Here is a 26,466-nt window from a genome sequence, read left to right on the forward strand (position 1 = left end):
TTCTGAGAGACTAAAATCCAAATCAAGAGTTATTTATATTCAGATAATTTATTCACGAGACTATAATCAAAGTTTCTTTGATCATGTTTTTGAAAATTTGCATTCCAACTTACCTTTCTGTTGCCATCATATTTAGAATGAATCCCTAAAATATCCAAAATATTAGCTTGAGGAAATTGATTTTGGAGGACACTCTTCACATTGTCTACAGTGAGTATATTTTGATTCTTCACTTTTTGGTACATCTGCGGAAACAAAGATATTACAATTAACTTCCATCTTATAGAAATTAGTTTTCTTTCTTTCCCTTAGCATGCAGATAGATTTATAAAATAAAGAACATATTTTCTAAGTTCTAAGCATATTATATATATATATATATACACACACACCTCCCCCCACACACATACAGATAAATAAATCATTTTAACCATACAATATATCATCTTCTAATAAAAATGGTCTTGTGAATATTCTATAGCTTTCAAAATCCTAATAAATTTATGTTATACTCTATTTTGATCAAACTAGACACTGTGATTCTTATAACGGTTACCTTTATTTAAAAAAATATGTGTAAGACATTTTAAATGACTGATTTCAGAAATGCTTTATTTTCATTTCTGATTGCTCTTCAGTAAATATCTTGACTAGTTTTCTCTGTTCCTCCACTCTTCCCCCCGTCTCAAATGTTTTAAACACACTTGCATACTGTAAGCTGTTACTCCTTTACTGCTTCATTTCTCCCTTCATCATACATCCTCTACTATGACCCAAGCATGTTCTAGGCATGGGGAAAAAGGACAGTTTTGCACCGAGAGTCAAGAGAGAATGCATCTCTGAGTAGTGGCCTAGTCAAGATATAAATATGAACACTGAGCTAGCATTAAGACATTGTGGGGAAAGAACTTTCCAAGCAGAAGGAACAACTAGTAAGCATAAATACCATTAGGTAGTATTTTGATATATCAACTAAGAATAGTATTTTTAGTTCCAATTCACTTAAGTCATTATTGCCAGAGATAATCCTCATACTATGGCTGACAGAATCCCCACACTATTCCTCACAGTAAGGAATTAGCATTCTTCTTTGCTTTCCTTTTATCACTGTAAACTTTGTAACCTATTCCTTCAAGAAGAGGCACAGGTCTGCAGTTAGGCCACAGAGTTTAGTTTTATGAGATTCTCAACATAGGGGCAAGTTTTCTTCTCAAATCAAAGCAGGACATACTATGATCTAACTAAAAAAGAAACAAAGTGAAAAGTTCAGTATTCTATAAAACATAAATAGGGATTACAAAAATGAGATTTTAGGTCTACACGCCTGGACCAGGTCAGAGCAATGGCCCCCACCAGTGTCTCAGTCTCCAGGGAGGTCCCTCCTCTCACCGAGATGCCCCCAGAGCCCACGAGGAACGTACAGTTAATGGAGAAGCAGAGTTATAGACAAATGATTAAAGCACAAGGTGGAAATGGAGGAGTAGTACAGCTGCAGTTGTATGAAAGAGGAAGATCAGCTTGTTTCTTCTCATTCAAAGAATCCAAGTTGTTAAAAAGTACTTGCCCAAGTTCACCCAGAAAATGAGGCAATGTATGCCTTGTTCAAAGTCAGGCTGCTGGTGGGCACTGAAGCCTGAAACACCACTGAAACTCAGACCACCTGACTTCAACTCAAATGGACTCCACTCAAGCAGACCTACGATTCTGAAGATGAACTTGGAAGCAAGATGGAAGGCTCCCACCAGACATCATGAAGTCCAAATGTGTTCTCTAGAATGTGGCAGCCTTTTTGCACCCATGCTGCCAATGTGGAAGATGGCAGAGTGGAGGGATGAAAAGAGCCTCTATCCTTAACGATGCTGCTGATCTGATGATCCAACCCCAGCCTTGCCTGCCTACCTCTCAAATTCTTGTTTTCTGAGATTACTAACTTCCTTTTTGTTTAAAACCACCTTTAACGGAGGTATGCTATTACTTGTAGCCAAAAGAAACATAACTAAAACATTACTATATTAAAAAAAAATGAGATTTTGAATAAAGCAAAAGTTACATATGAAAAGTCATTGAGATTAGGCATTTTACTAATTAGTCCTTTTAAAATATTAGACTTTCCTAAGGTACCTAAGGAAGCCAGAATCTCTTCCATAAGCTACTTAGATATATAATGACTCCATTTTTTAATACATTTTTAAATTTTAAAAACAGTTATGCTACTTGGTAGGAAAAAAGTGCATGTATGTAACATACATGTTATAAGGAATAAATAATAAAATGAATAGTCCCCATGAGCAAACCACATAACACAGGAACTGGAATATCACTGGTACTGGTGAAGCACAACTTCTCTCCCTATCTCATCTCCTTCTGCTCCCAGATGCAAGCATCATCCTGTTTGTGTACATTCCCTTACCTTTTAAATTCTAGAGTTTTACCTGAATGTTCCCCATGCACTACATTTAGCTTTGTTTGCTTGTGACCTTTAAGAAGTGTATTGTATGGCAATATATTAGCCTTCCATAACTTCATTCTGCTTCAAATACAGCCATGCTCTTATATATCATGTTCCATTTTATGAATAGACTGAATTTTACCCATGTTTTACCACTGATATAGATAGAGAGATAGGTAGGTATCCAGTTTGTTGCTATTATGGATGCTAAGAATAGTCTCCTATGGCACAGGTACAAGATTTTCTCTTAGGGTGTGAGTGCGTCTAGGGAATATGCAAATTTAACTCCAAATCTGGACGTAACCAGATTGTTTTTCAATGTGGTTGTGCCAATTCGTATTCCTAAAGGCAGGGTAACATTGCTCTACATTCTCAGTAACATAAGATATTGCCAGCCTTCTTAATTAGTGCCAAATTACAGGCTATAAAATAATATCTCAGGGTAGTCTTTATTGGCATTTTTCTGATTTCTGAGATAATGATCTTATTTATCATTAATTGTAATAAATATTTATCTACCTCAATAATTTCAATAAATTTTTGTTTATCATTAATGTAGCCTCTTGTATTTAAAAAGAATTCTTTTATGTATTTCTTCTCTTGGGTTGTATTTTTCTTTTTGATTTGTAGGAAGTCTTTACATCATAGAATACAGATCTTTTACGGATTTCTTGCTTGGAACTTTTATCTCCTCACTTCTCATCTGTAAACATTTGAACATTTGCAAACATTTGTTTTCATTTGTAATACAGCTAAATTTATCAGTATTTTCCTTCAGACTCATGGCTTTTTAAGTCTTACTGAGGAAACCCTTACTTCCCTTGGGGTCTTAATTTCTTCTAAAAGTTTCAATGCTTTGTTTTTCACACTAAGCTAACTGAAATGATTTTTATATAAAGTGTGAGGTCTTATCTGTTTGCACTGGCAGAATCAATTGTCAAGCCACCAGCTGCTTAAAGTCCATTCCCACTTACTGTAATGCCACTTTTGAATTCCTCAGTTTTAGAGGCCCCACGTGTTCCTTTGGCCTATACACATCTTTCCTTTGAACCAACACTGTGCTGTCTTAGTATAACTTTATACACCTTATTATTTGGTATGGTGAGTCCCATCACTTTATTCTTCCTCAAGAGATTTTCAGCAATTTTGGGTTTTATTCTTCCATACAAATTTCACTTATTTTTCTATTATATTTTTTCAGCTTTATTGAGGTATAATTGACAAATAAAATAGTAATATATTTACACTCTACAACATGATGATTTGATAAACATATACACCATGAAAGGATTCCCACTATCAAGTTAATTAACACATCCATCATCTATTTATCTTTTTTTTCTTTTTTTGGAAAGAACACTTAAATTCTACTCTCTAGCAAATTTCAACCATACAATACAGGATTATCAACCATATCATCTCGCTGTACATTAGATTCCCAGAACTTACTCCTCTTACAACTGGAAATGTATATCCTTTGACGAACATCTCTTCATTTTCCCCCCTCTCCCAGCCTCTGACAACCACTTTTCTATTCTGTTTCCATGAGTTCAGCTTTTTTAGATTCCACATATAAGGAATATTATATAGTATTTATCTTTCTCTGCCTGATATATTTTACTTGGCAAAATGCTCTCCAGGTTCATCTATGTTATCACAAATGGCAGTATTTCCTTCTTTTTTAAGGCTGAATAATATTCCATTGTATATGTATTATTAATGTATATATATTATTTTCTTTATCCATTCATCCACCAATGGACACTTGGGTTGTTTTCATACCTTGGTTATTATGAATGCTGCTGTAATGATTATGGGAGTATAGATATCTCAAGATACTGATTTCGTTTCCTTTGGATACACACCCAGAATTGTGATTGCTGGTTCATACGGTAGTCCTATTTTTAATTTCTTGAGGAACCTTCAGACTGTTTTCCATAGTGGCTTTACCCACCAACAGTGTACAAGGGTTCCCTTTTGTCTACATCCTTGCCGGCATTTATCTCTTGTCTGTTTGATAACAGACACCCTAACAGGTGTGAGGTGATATCTCACTGTGGTTTTGGTTTGCATTTCCCTGATGATTAATCATGTTGAGCATCCTGTTGAGTACCTGTTGGCCATCTGTAATATCTTCTTTGGAAAAAAGTCTATTCAGGCCCTTTGCCCATTTTTTAATTGAGTTATCTGTTTTGTTTTTTGCTATTGAGTTGTATGAATTCCTTGCATATTTTGGATATTAACCCCTTATTGGATACGTGGTTTGAAAATATTTTCACTTGATCATTAATGATCCTTTAAAGGTACTGTTGAATTCAGTTTGCTAGTATTTTGTTGAAGATTTTTGCATCTATGTTGGTAGGGATACTGGCCTGTAATTTTCATTTCTTATAGTGTCCTTGTCCGGCTTTGGCAGCAGGGTAACGCTGGCCTTATAAGTTTGGAAGTGTTCTCTCCCTTTCTGTTTTTTGTAAGAGTTTGAGAAGAACTGGTATTAATTCTTCTTTAAATGTTTGGTAGACGTCACGAGTGATGCCATCTGGTCCTAGACTTTTGTTTGTTGGGAGGTTTCTGCTTACCAATTCAATCTCCTTACTAGTAATTGGTCTGTTCACAGTTTCTATTTCTTCATGATTCCGTTTTGGTAGATCATATGCTTCTAGGATTTATCTATTTCTTCTATATTGTTGAATATTTGTTTTGTGTATAATTTTCCATCTTTTTATATCCATTCTTCTAGTATGCTTAAGTTTAATTTACTTATACTTAACATAATTACTAATATGGTTGGATTAACTTATGCCACTTTGCTATTTGTTTTCTACATATCACATGTGTTTTTTGATCATTGCTTCTTCCTTTTCTGCTTTCTTTGTGCCTAACAGACATTTCTTAGTGCACCATTTCAATTCCTCCTTTGATTTTTAAGCTTTTTATAACTCAGTTTCTTTGCAGTTACTCTAGGAATTAAAATATTCATCAGAACTTACCACAATCTGCTTCCTATTAATCTTAACTTAATATTGACAAAACACAGAATTTAAATTCCAAAATAGATCCATTTTATCCTCTGCTCCTTTGTACAATTATTGTCACATGTATCATTACATCTGCATAAACCAGAATTTATGTTTTATTCAATCTTGTGTAATTTAAAGAAGAGACGAGGAAAATACATTCATACAGCCTTCCATATCTACCCATATGTTTACATTTCATTTACTGTTTCCACTTCATTTCTTCCCGTGGATTTGAGTTACCACCTGATGTCACTTCCTTTCAGCCTAAAGGACTTCCTTCAGTATTTCTTCTGAAGCAGCAAGGAGTTCTCTCAGTCTTTCTCTGTGAGTATCTTTATATATTCAAAAATATATTCGTTTGCAAGGATCATATTGTGTTACCTCTCGCTGAACATCTGAAAACAGACTTATTTCATGTACTTTGTCCAGTTTTATAAGTGCTGCTGTGGTAAGGCTAATCTGGTGTCAGTTACTCCATCATGGCCAAAAGTTAGTCTTACAGTGCTTTTACATTCTAAAACATGCATTCATCAAATATTCATTAAGTATGTAACATACAATTTTTTGAGTCTTAATCTTGTAAGGTAGGGAGAAAAAATTAAATTACTTGTAAGTTCGTACAGCCACTGTGCAGTAGAACTGAGATACAAAGTCAGACTGTTTTACTATAAATACTGTACTTACTCTACAATAACTATCTACCACATTTCAATAATTTTTATATACTTTTCTTATGACTTTGGTCTTCTATTATATTCCTCCTCTCTCCTGATACTGTATTTTCAAATTATTTAGATAAAATAATTTGCTCATTGAAAGTAATGAAACAGTATTAAAGAGATTTTACAATTCATGTATTTTATTAAAAGACTAGATTTTACTCAAATTATTTTAAATTAGTGAAGCTAAGTCATCTAAGGGATGTTAGCTCAATAATGTTTTACTTTCCTGTGAGACACAAAAATTTGGGAGTCCCTAAGCATATATGGTTTGAATAACCACAAATATTCTCACACTCCATACCCCAGTGGATTCTACTATCTTTCTCTAAACATTCCTTCCTCAGTTATTTTTCCTTCACTTTCTTCCTCTAGTTGTTTAGTACCACTTATAGGCTGTGGCACATATTCAATACTTACTTTTATGCTGCTTTGTATTGAATCCTATGGTTTCCAGTATAATTTGGTTTTCCAAGAAATTATAGTATTGTGCTGAACATCACAATAGATAATTCAGTAGGCAAGTGATTGACAAAATACGCCATCACATGCAAATTAGTGTCTGATACCAAATGCTTACAGACTAGAGACTCACTAGAGATAACTAAGATAACTTAGGTAAAGATAACTTTGGCAAGTCTTCAAGTTTCTTAGTTTTGGACAGCATATTGATCCTTTTGCAAAAAGGTAGTTGGACATTAATAATAATAATGATAAAAAGATATGTCAATTTGACTAAGTCCCTTATAAACTCTTACACCAATCAGTTAGTAAAACTAACAGACTGAGATACAATACTGACACATATTCCACTGCCCAAGTCACAGAAGGGTAGGTAGTTTCTATACCCCAGGACAGTGAGGCATTTACTGTTTCTCCTGGGAGTTACAGAAACAGGGGAGGAAATTTACACTGCTTTGGAAATTTCATTCTCAGTTTGAAGAAGAATCATTCCTTCTTATAATAATAGTTGACAAGCTAAAGACTGAGTATAAAAATGAACAGAGGTTATTTTTTTAAGCTATAACCTGACTTTCTTAATAATAACAATATAATTCTTTAATACACTTATATTTCCATGATGGGCCATGAGAGAATTTCCAAACCTGAATTATGAAATAATCTTCCTATTTCTTGTTCTTCCTTAATCAGGTTCTTATCAATTTCTGACTTTTCTTACACAACCTCTTGGTCAAACTCAGTCTCAATCTTACCATTTCCACACCAATTTGCCATCATGAAGTGATCTCTTCCTCTTTTGAAATTCTCTAGCAAGTGTCTGCATACTTTGTCATTTAGAATATTTAATTTTGCAATAATCTTTTCTGTTCGTTTTACTCAAGACCTAGTGCAAGAATTCTTCCCTGATTAATCATTTTATATTAATATGTTTGCCTTTAAACTTACATATACAATTTAAATTTCTTTATTGGCTGGGTAAACCTGAGCAAACTCATATATTTTGGCAGAGTCTCAGTTGCCTAATTTGTAAAGTGGGGACAATATTATGTACCTCAGTTGGGATTTGCAAGGATCAAATTCATCATCTGTATTAATTCCCACAGTCATATTTATAAACTTTTAAATGTTAAAATAAATAATAATAATTACAGTGATGCAAAAAAAAAACCCACTGTACATTCTACAGAAATTATACCTAACACATAAACTCACTTTTAGTACGGAAACAAATGCTTGTGACACATCATGTTCTTCTGCAATATAGCTGAAAGCCCGCCAAAGAGCAACTCCAGCATCATTTGTTCCATCAACTTCATCATCCGTATTAACAATGAATACAAAACCAATTCTGGGAAAATAAAATGAATAAGTCACAACTACCTCTTGAACCACAATAAACCACAACTTTTAAACATTATTAGACTATAACATCTAGATGGAGGGAATATGTTAGTAGATGGGTGAAAGGGGAATATCATTATTTGAAAAGGTTTGATTTGTAATGTCTGTTCACCAAAATCCTCATATCTATTGGATTCGTCCAAAATGTCAAACTCTCTCCGTTGGTGATATTATCAAACAATCTATTTTTCCGGGGAAAAAAAGAGGGAAAGTGTACTTTTAACACCACCACAGGGAAACGGATCCATCTTTAACTACCCAAAGTAATCAGATCACTCTCCCAGGAAGGTAAGAGGGTAAGCAAGATTACCAAGCAGCTTTGATTAACAGAGTCTACTATAAAAGCATATGACATTGTAAACACACAGCTATGTTGTGTCAGGCACTAGAGATAACCAATGCTTTGAATTTCACAGTAATATTCTGTGTAACACAACATGAACATCACTGATTTCCTTCAGTTGACAATTTAATGTTATAAATTGACAATTACCTAAGAGGAACTTTATGATAATAGAAAAGTTCAGCAAGTTTTATGAAATCCAAGGTATATTCTTGAGCAGGATCAATAAACAGAACCTAAAAGAAAGTAGATAGTCTACAATCACTATTTTGTCTCAACACTTTACAATTTTCATGAAATTCAAGTTTAGTCTAAGCTCTATAGCCAAGAGTATGAAATTCAAGGTACAATCTTTTTTTTAGAAATTTCTAGTAATTCTAAAGAATTTTGAGGAATGTATACAAGAAATAATTTCATACTTTATCAAGGATTTCTAAAAGCTGCACATTCAAATATAATAATACATGGAATTTAAAGAGAGATTACTCATCTTCTTTTTGAAGCACAACACAAAGGAAATGTTTCCTACAAGAAGTGAAATGCCTTATCATAAATGTTCACTGGATTTTCTGTGATACATTTTTTTTGTTTTTGAGGAAGATTAGCTCTGAGCTAACATCTGCTGCCAATCCTCCTCTTTTTGCTGAGGAAGACTGGCCCTGAGCTAACATCTGTGCCCATCTTCCTCCACTTTATATGTGGGAGACCTGACACAGCATAGCTTGCCAAGCAGTGCCATGTCCGCACCCGGGATCCGAAGTGGCGCCCCCGGGCCACTGAAGCGGAACATGCAAACTTAACCACTGCACTACTGGGCTGGTCCCTCTATGATAAATTTTTTTTTAAAAGAAATAAAAATTAAATTTTGACCAACAAAAAATAGCATTAATATAACTGCTCACTCTAGGTTGCTGTAGGAAAGAAGAAATTCACTTCCTATGTAAAAAAATACCAAAGCCCTAGGTGTTTTCCCCATATTTCAAAGTTCTAGAAGGTTGTCTAATATTGTAATAATAAACATATGCACATATGAGACAGTAGTATTTATGTAGTTTTCTCTGAAATGTACTAAACTTTAATCAGTTCTTTATAATACAGAAGAAAAGTCTGATCATAAATTGCTTTCAGAAAATGTAAAAGCAACCCATCAACTTAATATTGGTATTATAAAAGTACAGGAGGGCTAAATAGTAAGAGGCAGATGATGTGACACTGCAAGCTTTTGATACCTAGGCAGCCACATCGCCTCAAGCTTGTTGCATCAGGCAAATATTTCCTTCCTCATTACTCAGATGCCTATTTACCAAGAGCAGGGTAATCCAAAAAGAACACTGATATCTTTATAAAAGATGTATACAAAATGTCAAAATAGAAAACTCACCAAATTATGAAAATTACGCCTTATGGAAGGTATACTTCCAGGGAATATTGGCTTCAGAAGCTCCTGGCAACTTGCAGGCCACATAACATACAAATGATCATTTTCTAGGTCATTAATCCACTAGAAAAGAATCCAGAAATCTGTAAAAGCTATATTAAGATAATACTTAAATCATTTCAGAGCCAGATTTCACGCTATCAAATGACAAGTAAAAATACACAGAGGATTTTCTATATTTCTGATTAAATATATTCTTTAAATTAAGGAACATTACTATGTACAATTTTATATTACCATGGTCTTTTACATTGAGCCTTTCCCCCCAAAACAACTGACTCCTTTTACTCATGTTTGTTTTTCATATTAAAAAATAAAATTCTATAAAAATTACTCTCCAAAAACCATTTAAAAGAGACACGTATTTATCTCAATTATCAGCAGTGCAGAAGGTGATGAGGTCCTCGACTGCCCGTCTCAAACTGAAAGGCTTGGACATAAGGAGAATAAAATGTCGTATAATAATTAAATTATAAAACTGACACCTTGGACATTTAATTCTAATCATGATGAAAGAGCTTATATTAGACTAACCCTCCCACCTGAAACAATGATAAAAGCTGGAAAGGACATATAAACCATTGTTCAGAGGCATGGAGGCAGGTGTCAACCCAGAATCAAGGATTGAGGAGTTACAATCCTTGAAAGCAGGAGGTGTAAGAGACAAGCTCCACATTCACCTCAACACTGTCCCTGGGGGCATTTTCCAAATTGCAGCCTGGAGAAACAGAATTCAAATAGAAAGTAACAGTCATATTGGGCTGGAAAGAGAGAAGTCAAAATTAGGGTTGCCAAACTGGTGGGATTTGAGGCAGGGGCAATCCAGGAAAGGAGGAAACTGCAGGGAAGAAACCAAAGCATCTCCACATAAATTCCTCTCATTTGCTGTCTACTAACTGAACATACACTTGGCAAGACACCCCTCAAAAATTCCAGGAGGAAATAGAACCCGGGAGGTTGAAGCCACAGCCACAGCATGGTACTGAGGACACAGAGGCCGGAGCTGAAGGCGAAAGGACTTTGCAAAACACTGCGCTTTCATCTGAGACCCAGTAGGGCCAGACCTTAGGAGTACAACAAAAAAGAGAAAAGCTTGCACAAAGCCTAAAACAAAATCAAACCACAAGAGAATCAAGTGAGCATCTCTACCTGGACTGCCAGAACAAACCTCACAACTCTTTGCTTCTATAACCTTTCATCAGCAATTTTCGGCTCTTATCAAAAACTGTCATGCAAAAAGAAAAGAACCACATGAAATGCAAGAGAAAAAAACATAACAGAAAGGGACTTAAGCAAAAACTTTAAAATAACGACAATTAATGTATTCTTTAAAAAGAACAAAAATACATGGCAAGATGGAAAATTTTAACAGAGAACTAAAATCTATTAAAAAAGAAAGGGATATTCTAGAATTTAAAAACAGTGTCTGTAATTAAGAATTGTAAGAACTTATCAGGCGGGTTTAATTGCACGCTGCACATGGAAGAGACGGGGATGAGTAAACTGAATGACAGATCAATAGTACATATATCAACTAAAGTGCACAGAGAAAAAGATTATGCAAAGTTGAAACAAGTGTAAGAGAGATGAGTGACAGGCAAAGGTCTAACATGAATGAGGCTGAAAGTACTAAAGGAGAGAAAGAATGGGACAAGGCAATGCTTGAAGAAATGAGGAGTTTTTGCAGTAAGCTAGACATGAGTTTTTGGAGTGCTTAATTAAGTCAGAGGCAGTGGCTTTAGAGAGAAGACAGAGTTAAGAGACACAAACAAAGAGGGATGAGTAAGAGGGAGGAATCTAGGATAACTCACGGCTTTCAGAAAGGAACACCATATCAACCCTGAAGAATTAGGCTCTAAGAGAAGTAGGCTTTTCCAAGCAGAGAGGATCGAAAGCGGAGAGGGAGTTAACTCAGCTCTAGACATACTTAAGACATCCGAGGAGGGATAACAGTGGACAGCTACAACTTCTACATTCATGGTTCGCAAGTGTGATGGTGACCTGGGATTGGCTTATTTCCACTCTAATTTGCCTGGGTAGTACAGAATTAGAAGGGAGAACTTTGGTCTCCCTGGAAAAGTCAGGAGTAGTGTATCTTGTTTAGGCTTCTGAGGTAATTCTTGACAAGATGTGAAGGTAATGGCAACAGTTCTAAAGATCCTCACAATATGCTAGGAATCCCCTGTGAACTGGAAATCTTTGCAGACTCAGTCAACAGTGTCTAGATCTGTTAAATTTTCTTCTGTGGGGATCCTGGCCAGAGGAGGAGAAGGCACGAAGCAGAGGATGTGACTATCCGATCTCCGTGGCGGTCAGTTATGTTTCTTATTTTAAGTGAGAAACTGGCCTTAGGCTTTATGTATCAGTCCCTCTGAATCTGATTAATGATCGGAAGTAGAGTCACTTTTGATGTGGATCAAAACAGCTGGAGGTGTTTATTTAAAATGCAGATTCCTTGGCCCCACTTCAGACCTACTAAACCAGAAGCTCAGAACAGGCCCTGGGAATCTCCATTTAAACCTAGTGCCCTACGTGACTCCTATCAGAAATACCAAAGTTGGAAAACTACAGCAGCGGTCTAACTTACAGCATGGGTGTTGGGGAAATTAATTGAGGTGACATCCTGATCCATTTGGAGAACTATTGAAACAACACTGGAAATCACACTGAATAGGCCCATAGCGATCGAACTGTCCATTTCTTTAGTTTCAAGTAAATCTACAGAAGCATCAACAATAGCTGGAAAAGTGGCCTCACAAAGTTGCATGGAGAACTGGCATTGATATTCCAAACATCTACCTCACTAGTTCTGTTAGTCTTAACTGTGGCCTTTATACCTACTGTTAGGAATAATAAAAAGTTCTGGAGATGGATAATGGTGATGGTTGTACAGCCTTGTGAATGTACTTAATGACACTGAATTACACACTTAAAAGGCTAAAAGAGCATATCTTATGTTATATATATTTTAATTCAATAGAAAATTACTTTGTGACACACTCAGATAGAAGTTCCTTGGAAAAGAATGCCTCCTGAAAGTGTACAAGAGTTGGGCAAGAGAGGAGGAGAATTCAGAGCAGTACTACAGCAGGAGACTTCAACCCAGGGAAGCGGGACTCTGCGGAGGGTAAGGGCAATGAGGACAGCATCAGGGCTGCTCCATCCCATGAGTGACTGTCCTCTACTGCCAATCTTAGAAGACCAGAATGTTATTTTGTAAATGGAGCTGCAAAGTTTCTTTAGAGATCTATTTCTTATGCACAGAATAACCTTGAAAATTACTTCCTTCATTTTCTCAGTGTGACTCACATTCCCAGCACTCTTCTATAAATGCTAAAAAGCATAAATACTTAAAATAAAAGGCACAAAGTATTATGATTACCAATGTGGTCATTCCTTTTTCTGGTAAAACATTTTTAGAAAAGACTCTGTTATTACACTCAAAGATATCCAAGTAAAAGTAAAATCTAGCCAATGAGAGAATATAATCTAAAGAGCAGTAAAACAGTTATAATAAATGTTTATACCAAATCACTTAGTGTTCTAGAAAATAATGATGGCAGCTAATAACTCGTGTGATTTTTCCTGAGTCTGAGGTCTTTGATAATCAGTGAATATGGCATTTCTTTGGTGCTGCTATCGTTCCATGATTTTTAGGTGGGGGACTAAATTCATAAGTGGAGAGGCTGTTAGGTAGGACAAAAGTAACTGCAATAACTGAGATACGTCAGAGGGAATCCCTTAAATTTTTATACGAAACAATCAGCAAGACATTTAGAGAGGTTCTGTTTTTTTCCCCTTAAAAACTTTTTTCCTGATCATATAATAATACATATCCATTGTTAAAAATTTGGAATTCACACAAAAGCAGGAAGGAAAAAAGCCCCAACTACTCATTAAACCATATCATCCATTAATAACTTAACATTTTGATCTATTTCCTTCTGATCCTCTGTCCATCTTTTCACATGATGCTATCGTGTAAGTCTATATTTTTTACTTAACATGAGAATACAGCCATTGTTACTGATTATTAAAAGATATTTATAAACATAATTTTAATGTCTGAATAATACTCGATTGTGTGGATATACAATTTACAACATTTCTCTGTTATACACCTAACTCATTTCTACTCTGTTTTAAAAATATGCAGTGATGATGATATCTTTGGGTATAAAGATTGTTCCCCCTTCCCAACTATTTCTTTATGGTAGTTTCCAGTGAAATTACTAGATCAAAGTATATGAGCACTGTAAGGGTACCACAGCCATAATTTTTTAAAAGGCTATGCCAATTAACACTCTCTTTCCACATGTCCTTTTATCCTTCTTTTATATCTCCTCACTTAAGTTGCAGTTTTTATCATTAGTCATTAAGATAATTTTACTACATAGTAGTTACTAAGATATTATCAAGGTATTTAAACTTTTATGCTATTATGAATAAATCATTATGTCTTCCAAATGGTTTCTGGAAAAAAAGCTTTTGATCTGTTTACTGTCATTTCAAACTTATTTTATAGTCTCTTATCAATTATAGTCTCTCATAATGGCTTTCCTTGGAGAGTTCTAGTTAGATAATTTTTATGTCATGCAATACTTTTATTTTCTCTTAATAGTTACACTTTTTATAATAATGTTAAATCATAACAGTGATATGGACATACTTATATAGATTATGTTGTAATTGGAATGCTCTCACAGTTTGACTGTTAAAAATTATGTTTTATGTTGCTCTGAGATAAACATTTACTTATTCATTCAGGGAATATTTATATTTATTGACTTCCTATTAAAACCAGGGATATAATGGTGAGAGAAAAAACTGGATAGAATTCCTACCTTAAAGAAGTTTTATATAGTCTGGTAAGAAACAAAGACATCAGGGAATCACAGGATAAATGTAAAATTATAACTGTGCTAAGCATATGGAGGGCTTAGTGTTCTATCACATATAATAAGTATGTATACACACGTGTGTGCGTGTGTGTGCATGAAAGGGTTAACCCAGCAGGCCTGGGTTGCTCACAACTTGCACATTCCCAAGAACGGTCTGTTTTCGTGACAGAGGTTCTCTAGGTTGGCTCCTGGGAATTGAGTCTCAGAATGTTCTGACTGATAAGGGCTTTTTGCAAGCTTAGGGCTTTGCTGCATGCTGCAGCAGTGTGCAGAGAGAATTTATAGAAAGCATGATTCATGATGAACACCTGCATCCCCTCTGAGGGTCTGGAGCTCTAGTGACTGAGATCAGTCACATAGCCATTATATGTCTATACGACAGACTCCTTTCCAAACCCCTAAACTCCCGGGTTCAAATAAGCTTCCCTAGTAGGTAGCACTTTGCATGTACTGTCACACGACAAACAAAGAATGCTCTGTACAACTCCACTAGGTGCAAATTCTTGGAAGCTTGCATCTGGTTTCCTCTGGACTTCACCTCATGTCCTTTCTCCCTCCGCTGATACTGCTAGTATTTTTTTGCTTTAATAAAACATAACCACGAGTATAACAACTTCTAGGCCTTTTGAATCCTTTTAGCAAATCACTGAACCTGAGGGTGATCTTGGGGACGCCTTGACACAATGTGTACAGGCATATCTCACTTTATAATGTTTTGCTTGACTGTGCTTTGCAGATATTGCATTTTTTACAAATTAAAGGTTTGTGGCAACACTATGTTGACCAAGTGTATTGGTGCCATTTTTCCAACAGCATTTGCCCACTTCATGTCTCTGTGTCATATTCTAGTAATTCTTGCAATATTTCAAACTTTTTCATTATTATTACATTTGTTATGGTGATCTGTGATCAGTGGTCTTTGATGCTACCATTGTAACTGTCTTGGGGCGCCATGAACAGTGTCCATCTAAGACGGAGACCTCAACTGACAAACGTGTATGTTCTGAGTGCTCCACTGACCAACCATTCCCCCTCTCCCTCTCCTCGTGCCTCCCTATTCCCTGAGAAACAACAATATAGAGATTAGGCCAATTAACAGCCCTATGATGGCCTCTAAGTGTTCAGGTGAAGTGAAGAGTCACACACCTTTCACTTTAAATCCAAAGCTAGAAATGATAAATTTTAGTGAGGAATACACGTCCTTAGTAAGGAAGGAAGGCAAAGCAGCGAGTGCTGGTGTAGAAGCTGCAGCCAGTCATCCAGAAGATCCAGCTAAGATGATTAATGCAGGTGTCTACACTAAACAACAGACTTCCAGTGTAGACGAAACAGCCTTACAATGGGAGAAGATGCCACCTAGGACTTTCACAGCTATAGAGGAGAAGTCAATGCCTAGCTTCAAACCTTCAAAAGACAGGCTGACTCTCTCGTTAGGAGCTAATGTAGTTGGTGACTTTAAGTTGAAGCCAATGCTCATTTATCATTCCAAAAATCCTAGAACCCTTAAGAATTGGTAATACATACTCTTACCTGTGCTCTATAAATGGAACAACAAATCCTAGATGACAGCACATCTGTTTACAACATGGTTTACTGAATATTTTGAGACAACTGCTGAGAACTACTGCTCAGAAAAAAAGATTCCTTTCAAAATATTACAGCTTATTGACAATGCATCAGGTCACCCAAGAATTCTGATGAAGACAGATGACATTAATGCTGTTTTCATGCCTGCGAATACAACATCCATTCTGCAGCCCAGGGATCAAGGAGTAATTTTGACTTTCAAGTCTTATTAGTTAAGAAACACATTTTGTAAGGTTATAGCTGACATAGATAGTGATTCCTCTGATGCGTCTGGGCAGTCATTTGAAAACTTTCTGAAAAGGATTCACCATTCTAGATGCCATTAAGAACATTTGTGATTCTTGGGAAGAGGTCAAAATATCTACAGTAACAGGAGTTTGGAAGAAGTTGATTCCAATCCTCATGGATGACTTTGAGGGCTAAAGACTTAAGCGGAGGAAGTAAGGGTGGATGTGGTGGAAGTAGCAAGAGAACTAGAATTAGAAGTGGAGCCTGCAGATGTGACTGAACTGCTGCAATCTCAGGATAAAACTTTAACGGATGAGGAGTTGCTTCTTATGGACGAGCAAAAAAAGTGGTTTGCTGATATGGAATCTACTCCTGGTGAAGAATGCTGTGAAGATTGTTGAAATGACAACAAAAGGTTTAGAATATCACATAAACTTAGTTGATAAAGCAGCGGCAGGGTTTGAGAGGGCTGACTCCAATTCTGAAAGAAGTTCTACTGTGGGTAAAATGCTATCAAATAGCAAACAGCATTAAATGCTACAGAGAAATTGCTTGTGAAAGGAAGAGTCAACTGATGCAAACTTCATTGTTGTCTTAAGAAATCGCCATAGCCACCCTAATCTTCAGCAACAACCACCCTGATCAGCCAGCTGCCATCAACACTGAGGTAAGATCCTCCACCAACAAACAGATTATGACTTGCTGAAGGCTCAGATGATGGCTAGCATTTTTTAGCAATAAAGTATTTTTAAGATTTTATTTTTTCCTTTTTCTCCCCAAAGCCCCCTGGTACATAGTTGTACATTCTTCGCTGTGGGTCCTTCTAGTTGTGGCATGTGGGACGCTGCCTCAGCGTGGTTTGATGAGCAGTGCCATGTCTGCGCCCAGGATTCGAACCAACGAAACACTGGGCCACCTGCAGTGGAGCACGCGAACTTAACCACTCGGCCACGGGGCCAGCCCCAGTATTTTTAAATTAAAGTGTGCACATTGTTTTTAGATATGATGCTATGAATACTTTAATAGACTATGGTGTAAACATAACTTTTATATGCATTAGGAAATCAAAAAAGTCGTGTGGCTCTATTTATTGTGATATTCACTTTTTTATGGTGTTCTGGAACTGAACCTGCAATATCTCTCAGGTATGACTGCATATGAAAAAATCATCTAATCTGAATAGCTAAGAAAAGCTTCTCTCAGCAAGTGCTATTTGAAACTGAAGTCTGAAAAAAGAGTAGGAATTGACTGGACAGAGAGAGGAAAAATTGCTTTCCAAGCATGAGATAAAGGATATCGTGAAAATAATATTTCATAGTCTAAGAAATGAAAGGAGGGAATAGGCCATTTACAGCCTCATAGGGCATACTAAGGACCGTTTTTGTGCTTTAAGCAAGGAAGAGCGATGTGATCAGATTTTGGAAAATTCACTCAGGCTGTAATACACCGACCAGAATCTTAGGAGGCCGCAGCAAGTGGTGTAGGCAGAATTTTCATCATATTAAGGTGGTATTCTTATGTTCCTCAGATTTAAACTATTTTGTGTTTTGTTGTTGTTGTTCATGTGATTCTTTCGTTGTTCTCGTTTGCTTTGTTTTTGCCTTTCAAGCTGGAAGGGTACTGAATGAGAGCAAGCAGGCGTTCTTGTAGGGAGACACAGAGAATGCAAGGAGGGGGAAGCATCCACGCACGAGATGGGGTGAGTCTACACTTTCCATTCTTCTCCCTGATTCTCCTACAACCTTTTCCAAAATACGTAAATTTATTCTAAAGCCTGCCAATATTTGCTTTTCTGTGAAGTGTTGCAGCTACTAAAGGTTTTAAACAAGGAATGACACGAGCACTTACCATTACAGCAGAATGCCGAATATCTAAAGCATACGTAGAATCCAAAACAGGTGAATTTAATTTTAAAAATTTGCTCATATCTTCTCCATTGATCCCAAGATTGCGAAGTCCATTCATCATTTTTCCTTCCAGTTTCAGCATATCCAAAAGACTTTGTTTCAAGGAAAGAAATAGTTTATTTCAATTTGCCAAAATTAAAAAAATCCTTTAAAGTTTATAGCTTTCTCAAAGCATTAGAAACAAGTTTCACTGGTATTTTCATTAACAGCAGGAAAACAGATTATTAAATTAAACTCATTAACAAAAAAGACAAGAATTTCTTCTCATTAGTTATCTTGGGTGAACTTTTGTTGAGGTTTTTTGTTTTGTTTTTTTTTAGTGGTAACAAAATATTATTTAAGAGATAAAACAACAAGGTATATTTATTATATTCCTTGCCAAAGAAGTGAGGATGTGCTCACCCCTGGGGAAGCCAAATATGAAGGGAAAAATATATTAGGTCACTCTTTTGATAAATCTTCTACAAAAAAAAGATCAAACACGACCTAAAATATAAAATTTTAATACAGAGGAAGCCCCATTAAAGCATCAAAGTTCACATCTGTTTAGAATACATATTAAAATTTCTACTTGCATATATAATAATTTGATAGCTCTTAAACATAATAGAAAGTATTACTGCTAAAAATAACAATAAAATCAATAAATAATACTATTGACAAAAAGTTTGGGCAATTTGATTCTTTAAACTACTGGTTATCAAGCTTGTACTGTGTGCCAGATGATGTTAAGCACTTTTCAAACAGAGCTCCTCTGAGTCTCACCACCATCTCAGGGAGTCGCAAATGCTGCACCTGAGGCTCAGACGGTGAAGCCTCCTGTGCAGGTCCCTCGGCTAGTGGAGCGGCAGGGCTGGGATAGCAACGCTACAGGACTGCAGTGCTTTCCTGCATCTGGAAAGATAAGGCTTTATGGACTGCAGTAAAGTGTGCTCATGTCCGAAAAGGTAAAAGTTTACTAGGCAGGGAGAAACTTTATTACTTTTTGAAACCAAGTGTTAAAATTCACATTTATAATATTTAACTTAAGTGCTTAATTAAAAAATTGGGTCATGAAAATTACTTTGCCTTTCAGAAATGAATAAAATAAAATATGCATTTCGGAATACATTTCTCAGGGAGGCCTACAGAGATCTACATCTAAAAAGTAGAGATGTAATATCTAAACTCTTAAGAAAGCTGTTTTATAAGTGTTTCAAGCTGGTCTGTGTGACTTCAGCTCTGCACATCTGTATCCTAGACAGTTCTGACCGCTGCTTTACAAAGCAAACCTTTTAGCACCCAACCCCTGACAGATTTACTAGGAGATGAGTGTGATAAACACTAATTTAAATATCACAAATTATCAATCTAATAATAAGATTTAGTCTAGGCTATAACACTACTTCACATGTGACTTCCTGAAGTTCTTAACCTCTTTAGTCTAATTTTTCTCAGTTGTAAACTAAGAATTTTGGATTGCTTTGCCAATGTTCTCTCCATTTAAAAAATTTTATGATGCTTACTGATCACTTTTTTGTGTGACAGAATTTTAATATTCTTCAAAGCTTTTGTAACTATCATCTTTATTGTCTCAACCTAGTTTCTAAGGAAAACCACCAACAGGAAAACTAGGTGGAGCTACACAGTACACTGGAAAGGGAATGAGATTTCAAATCCTATTATTATTATTAATTTTGTGTGTGTGAGGAAGATTGTTGCTGAGCTAACATCTGTGCCAATCTTCCTCTACTTTATGAGGGATGCAGCCACAATGTGGCTTGATGAGCGGTGCCAGGTCCATGCCTGGGATCTGGACCCACGAACCCTGGGCCACTAAAGCAGAGTGCACAAACTTGACCACTACGCCACCGGATGGCCCCTAGAATCCTATTATTTGCTAGCACTTTATTTTTTATAAACCTTACCACACTCTATTTATTTATTTAATATCAATTATCCCACTAGACTGTAGATTTCAGTTATTTCTGTCTGGTTCACCACTATACCCCCAAAAGCTAGGTGTTTCTATAGCATAGTAGGCACTCAGATATTTACTGAATTGAATTTTAAAATTGATTTGTTAATATTGAGTTTTAATGTTGCTTGCATTACAAATACATATTTATCAAGCACTCAAAAGAACTCTGAGCCAAATAACTTTATTAAGATACAGAAAAAATCACACTGGTGGGGATATCAAGACACCTTTGTTACTTCTTTCTTCCTGGTAGTCACACTGTAGTGACACTGCTTGAGTAGGAATAGGTTGGCTATCAAAAGGAGTAACATTCAATTTGTACCAGTTTCTGTCTGGTCAAGTCTGTGGCTAAGGTGAGTGCTTAGAGACAAAGATGTCAGTGCCTCTAAAGGAGATACACAAGACACCATTTATGGAAGACTTCAATTTACTCAGTCCTACCTGTCTTCCTCCCTGGTCACTGCCACACCTCCCACTGTCCTAGCCTCCCTGAGGGTGAGAGGTAGCCCCGGTACAGCCTCCACTGCACCAATGCTGACCTGACCCAGGGAGGCTGTGGGTCCTCTCACTACTTTCAGGATCAGAGGAAGAAAGGCTAAACCACAGGGCATAGTATCAGCTCTCCACAACCCAAAAATCCAACGAGAGACAGGAGGTAGAAAGGAAGTGCAAAACATTTACCCACTCCCTTTATTTCTCCAAATGGACAATTCTGAAGTACCAGTCGCCCAGGAAGCCTCGGAGGTCCAGGGTATAACTTCAGTAATGGGACATTTTCCTTCCTCTCCTCTCCTGAGTCATTTTCTTCCATTCACCAATCTCTTCACACTGACTTTATTCTACAGGTTCTAATCTTTTTCTGATATCCTCTTGTTTATCTTGTGCTAAAAATGTCAGAAGATATAAATATCCTCACATATTTTCTTTTCCTCCTCTAAGGGAATTATAGTAGCTGCAACTAGCAATCACATCAATGAGGAACAAAAATGTATCACCCATCCTACAGATCACTAATTACCAGGTGGAGGAGCCAACGGGGTTGTATTTCTCAAATAACCTACAGTCTTCTAGATTACCCGTCAAAAGGTTTCTGCTATGAAAATTTCCCCATATACTGCCACAGAAAACTTTCCAAAATCTACACACCTTTTCACTCTCTCTTTTAAACCTGTTTTCACTTTTTCTGAGTATAGATATAATTTTTGTCTCTCTGAAGTTTACAGGCCAGGAGCTTACAACCACTTTACCCTTTGTGTGTGTAGTACTCATCCTATATATATATCTTAGGTCACCATTTTCCCAATACTAGGTCCAGGAATTCAACTAAATAAAGAGAAAAGCCCCAATTGAACTACTCTACTTCTTAATCTTTCCTGTATTTTTCTATCTATTTCCAAATTTGTAATAAGATAAACAATTAATTTAAGTTCAATAAAAGTATATTCAATCAAATTAAAACTGAGTATCTGAACTAAAGTATCATGTTTACTAAATTTATCTTACATTCTAAATATTAATTTTTAAAGTAGTTTTATGCCTCTCTTTAAAATAAATTCAATTTGATTTCTCTTCTGCTTTGCCCATGCCTTTAATTTATGGGCCAATGGCCATGATAAATAAAAGACTTTCTAATTCTGCCCTAGAGCAGTTTTGAAGGTTTTTTTTTGACCTAAGGAAATAGATAGCACCCTGCCTTCTAGAATTTCAAATTTCCTTTCTGACAGATACAAGTACTTTGAATCCTTCCTGTTGATTTCTTTCCTCTAGGGAAACATCTCATGTTCCTTTCAGCTCCTTCCTGGAGGCGAGATCTCCCTAGCTGCTGAGCCCAGTCTCAAGGAATTTCCCCCTAAAGGATAAACCTACTATTCAATCAAAGACAGTTTTAAACAATGGGGTGAGTATAGGTCTCAGATTCAGGAACTCCAGTCTTCTCATCTGAACAAATGCCTCCATGGTCTCCCCCAGTTTTGACATTCTAAGATGCAAGAGAGTATTCTACCAAAATAATAGAGTTGTTTTGCACAGTCAAAACATGTATTTGCTTTACCTTTAAAGTGATTATTGGCATTTTTGACAAATACTAAATTCAGGACAATATTTACCTCTATATAAACCATAGTTAGTTTGTATTAGTAATTCAATACTTACCTAAAAGGATCATAAGTATCCATATCAACACGAAGTCCATTTATAAACAGACGAGCATCACCTGGCTGAATTTCAAATCTATTAAGAAGATTCTTGAAACAGAGCAGAAAAACAGTTAACAAAGTCATTTAACACCAGTTACCCATGTCAGGAGCCAGCAAACTTTCTGCAGTCAGAGAGTAAATATTTTAGGCTTTGCCGGTCATATCTCTGTTGCAACCAGTTAACCCTGCTCTTGTAGCATGAAAGCAGCCACAGACAACATGTAAACACACGGGCATGACTATGTTCCAACAAAACTTTTTTTAGAACAGGTGTCAGGCCAGATTTGGCCTACAGGTGAGTAGTAGTCTGCCCACCCCTGACTAAGTGATGGGAATCTTATGACAAGTCAGACACACAAACACCTGAATATTTTGATTTTGCAATATGTGATATCAAAGTTCTAATGCTACAATGATTACTTGCCTACATTTCATATTGTGCCTGTGTATGTGCACACGCACTTAGAATTTGATAGTTGGCATCGTCCTAATCTTTGATATCCCAGGACTCAAAACTTTGGTGTATGTGTAAATATTTGGAGGCCACTCTAAATTCAAGAAGGTCTCCATTAAAGGACTGTTTCAACATTCTGTCTTTCCATTCAGTAAAGACTTCCCAAGTGCCTGGCAATGCCTTTGCCAATACAGCTTAGTTATTAAGATGGTGGTGAGGGAGTCAGATCTACTTTAAATCCTAGTCTTGCCACTTACTAGTGGTAAGATTTGGGCAAATTTACTTAGCTCCCATAAGTCTCAGTTTCCTCATCTGTAAAATGGAGTACTCATATCTACCTCATGGGTTTGTTATAAAGTTCAAATGTAATATATACCTGTGTCTCACACACAACACTCACAAATGAAGCTTTTATTACTATTATCAGGGTAGGCAAATTGGTTTAGAAGGAAAAACAATTTTAAAACAGTGCATTTCAATAACATCACATGATAAGTGATCTAATAGGGATTTGTATAAATTATTATGGAAAGGCAGATGAAGCAACAAATTTGAGAGTCAGGGAAGGCTTGAGAGAGGTGAATTTTTCTGTATGGTTATCACTCACCATGACAGGTGAGTTACATACAGAGAAGGGAAGGGAGAAACTAAATTTGTAACAGATCAGAAAATATTCCACTTGACTTTTATAAAATATTGGTAAGAGATTAAACCTTACTATGAGAAGGTTCACAGGTAAAATTTTGATTTGTCTTCAGCTACCTCTGTGCCTTTCGATCAAACAGTTACTTATTCTAAGAAATCTGCATTCTAACTTCAAAATCTACAGACGCCTAGTGACTTCGTTGCCAGTTTTCCCAAAACTTGCATTGAACCATCATACACTGTCTGCAGCTCTCCCCAGCACCTCATCATTTTAGGCACCTCAAATCTAAGCAGAAAGCATTTCAAGCACACAGACCCACACTAAATTGCTAATTCCCTCAAGAATGTCTATGCCAGGCACAGTGCCTTGAACAAAGAACATGCTCAAAAAGGTAATAAATTGAACTCAGTGAACTTGATTGCTGAAATACCGTCAGTCTATTAGAGGCTGGTGCTGACAAATTCTTTCTCCTTCCCCTCAGAGGGGTAGCCTTAAATCCTGGCAAATTATCCTAAGAGTATAATTTAAGGCAGCGTTTCTCAAATCAAGGAGTAAGAATTCAGTTTCCAGCTGTACGATGAACCAGAGATCCTGAAACCCTCCTACTAAAAGAAAATGTCAGAAATGCTGGATTAAAATATTAATAATGCACTCTAAATGAATGACTCAGCTTTTAAAAATAAAGACTTCATCTAAGGGCAGAGAAGAAGTAGGACTGTGAGTCCAAGGATGTAACAAACACTGAAGGCCCTCTCCCGAGGAAATCGGGCTTCCTAGGTCGTCTAAAGCTTGGGCTTTCAAGGGCCAGTCTCAGAAGGCAAAGCTTGGGGCCCACACAGCGAGGGAGTAGGCACAGAGATATCCTTGTGCACAGAAATAAGTGCCACACTCAGAGTGAAAAGGTGACCTAGAAAACAAAGCACCCTGCAGAAACAGCACAGAAACTTGTCCATCTCAACGATGTTCTTGGTGGAGGAAGAATAAATCCTCCATAAGAATTCATGGCCTCTGGCTTCTCTTCATATGACTTTGAGGCTTGATTTCACACTATATTTAAGGTCCAAAAAATACATGCAGGCTCTTTATTTAAAGCAGAATTAAGTTGAGAGAGCTCTTAAGCTTTGAGCAGAAGCAAATACAAATCCCCATGGAGAACCACCATCTCATTCAAAAAAAGAGGGAATAATGTATTGCAACGTACCCCTTTAACGACCAACAGAGGTAGGCCATTGCTTGAAGCTAAAACAATTCCACTTGATTGAATCTCAGAAGACTGGCTGAGCTTTATAAAGGTAAACTGGTTTACAAACATGCCTGGAGGTTGCTAAGCTGAAACTACATGCATTCTGAACTTAAAATTTGAAGTCAAATCAGACATAAATCTTAACGTAGAAAGGTTTTTTTTCCTTTCCAGGATGAATGATGAGAGAAAATAAGATTCTAAAAAAAATATGTTTTACAGAGAAACTTTTGGAGAAATATTCTAATCTAGGGAATGTCTCAGATTGTAAAATTTTCACACATTCTAAGTAATTAGTTTACATAATTAGAAAAGCATGAGCTTTTATTCGGATTAGCTGTAATCTTTATTTGTATTTTGTATTTAAGTATCTGCATTTGGTTTATTACGTAATTATTGAATTAAACAATCTGTTTCATACTGCTGAAGCAAAAAAAAAAAAAAAAAGTTACCAGACCACCTGACCATATCTCCATTTTTTTCCCCTCAAGCGCACACAAAAATGTTATTGGAATATAATTTAACAGCTCTTAACAGTAAACAATAACAGCCACACATTGGATGGACATTGAATTTAAAACCACCAAAAATAGTCTCTGAGCAAATTAATAAGAACTATGAACTTTGAATGGAAATTAGCTATACTTTGGAGTTAAAGCAGTTGTCTCCTGAATAAAACCAAATCCAAATTCACTTATACAATCTCGGCATAGTCATAATATTTTCTGAACAATCTTTGCATGAATCCAAAGTGAAAACTATATAAAAATCTATACACAAAGAGTTCTTATGCTCATTCCAGCACGTTCCACCCTGTCTCCCAGCTCCTATCTGTGGCCCATAGAGGTAACCTTTTTTTTTCCCCAAAGTTTCTTGTTCATCCTTCCGGTGATCCTTTATGCAAACACTAATACGTACAAATATATATCTTGCTTTCCCTGCTTTCTTACACAAAAAAAGATAGACTTGCCAACACAGTGCAGTATCAAACTTTTGAATTGTTAAAATCTGGTGTCTCAGTTTCATTCTGATCTGTATTTCTCTCATTACGAGCGAGGATAGGCTGTCTTTCTCTGTATTTAAGGACCAGTATTCTCTCTTTTCTGTGTGTAAACTTCTTGCCTATATGTTTTGTAGGAACTATACTCCTTGGTGTGTATGGATTAGATGTTGTGGCAGTGACATACTGCCAGGGTGTTCATGTGCCCAGTCCATGTTCAGTAACACTGCAAGGGACACTCCAAGATTTTCTGACCTTCCAGTCATAACCACCCTCCTCTCCAGGGTTGGCGCTCCAGTTTGTTTAGTTACCTTCCACACACCCCATGCGGTAGTGGCTAACATGGATTACCAGTCCAAACACATTTACCTGAGATTAATAACGTGAGAGCCATTACCATCCTTGTCTTTCAGTGTGTTCCAAAAGAGGCAGCTAAACAAGATGACCACATACAATGTCATGATTATTTAGTTTACTGATTAAACTTAAGGTTTCTTGCTCAGAAGTCAAAGCTTG

The 26,466-nt window shown here is 36.4% G+C and overlaps 1 protein-coding gene across 3 annotated transcripts in view; it reads right to left on the reverse strand.

Annotated features, from left to right (window-relative positions):
- The window catches only part of UGGT2 (UDP-glucose glycoprotein glucosyltransferase 2), a 184,724-nt gene that overhangs the window by 97,957 nt on the left and 60,301 nt on the right, over positions 1–26,466 (reverse strand). For all 3 annotated transcript variants that reach the window (XM_001916487.5, XM_023621731.2, XM_023621734.2), the window contains exons 11-16: positions 22,567–22,658; positions 18,397–18,547; positions 9,776–9,895; positions 8,545–8,630; positions 7,863–7,998; positions 114–245 (exon numbers count right to left, since the gene is read on the reverse strand). In XM_001916487.5, coding sequence (XP_001916522.1) covers positions 114–245; positions 7,863–7,998; positions 8,545–8,630; positions 9,776–9,895; positions 18,397–18,547; positions 22,567–22,658 — 717 coding nt within the window. The remainder of the gene's footprint in view (positions 1–113; positions 246–7,862; positions 7,999–8,544; positions 8,631–9,775; positions 9,896–18,396; positions 18,548–22,566; positions 22,659–26,466) is intronic.

The sequence above is a fragment of the Equus caballus genome, chromosome 17, assembly GCF_041296265.1.
Source record: "Equus caballus isolate H_3958 breed thoroughbred chromosome 17, TB-T2T, whole genome shotgun sequence".
In the NCBI taxonomy this organism is placed as follows: domain Eukaryota; kingdom Metazoa; phylum Chordata; class Mammalia; order Perissodactyla; family Equidae; genus Equus; species Equus caballus.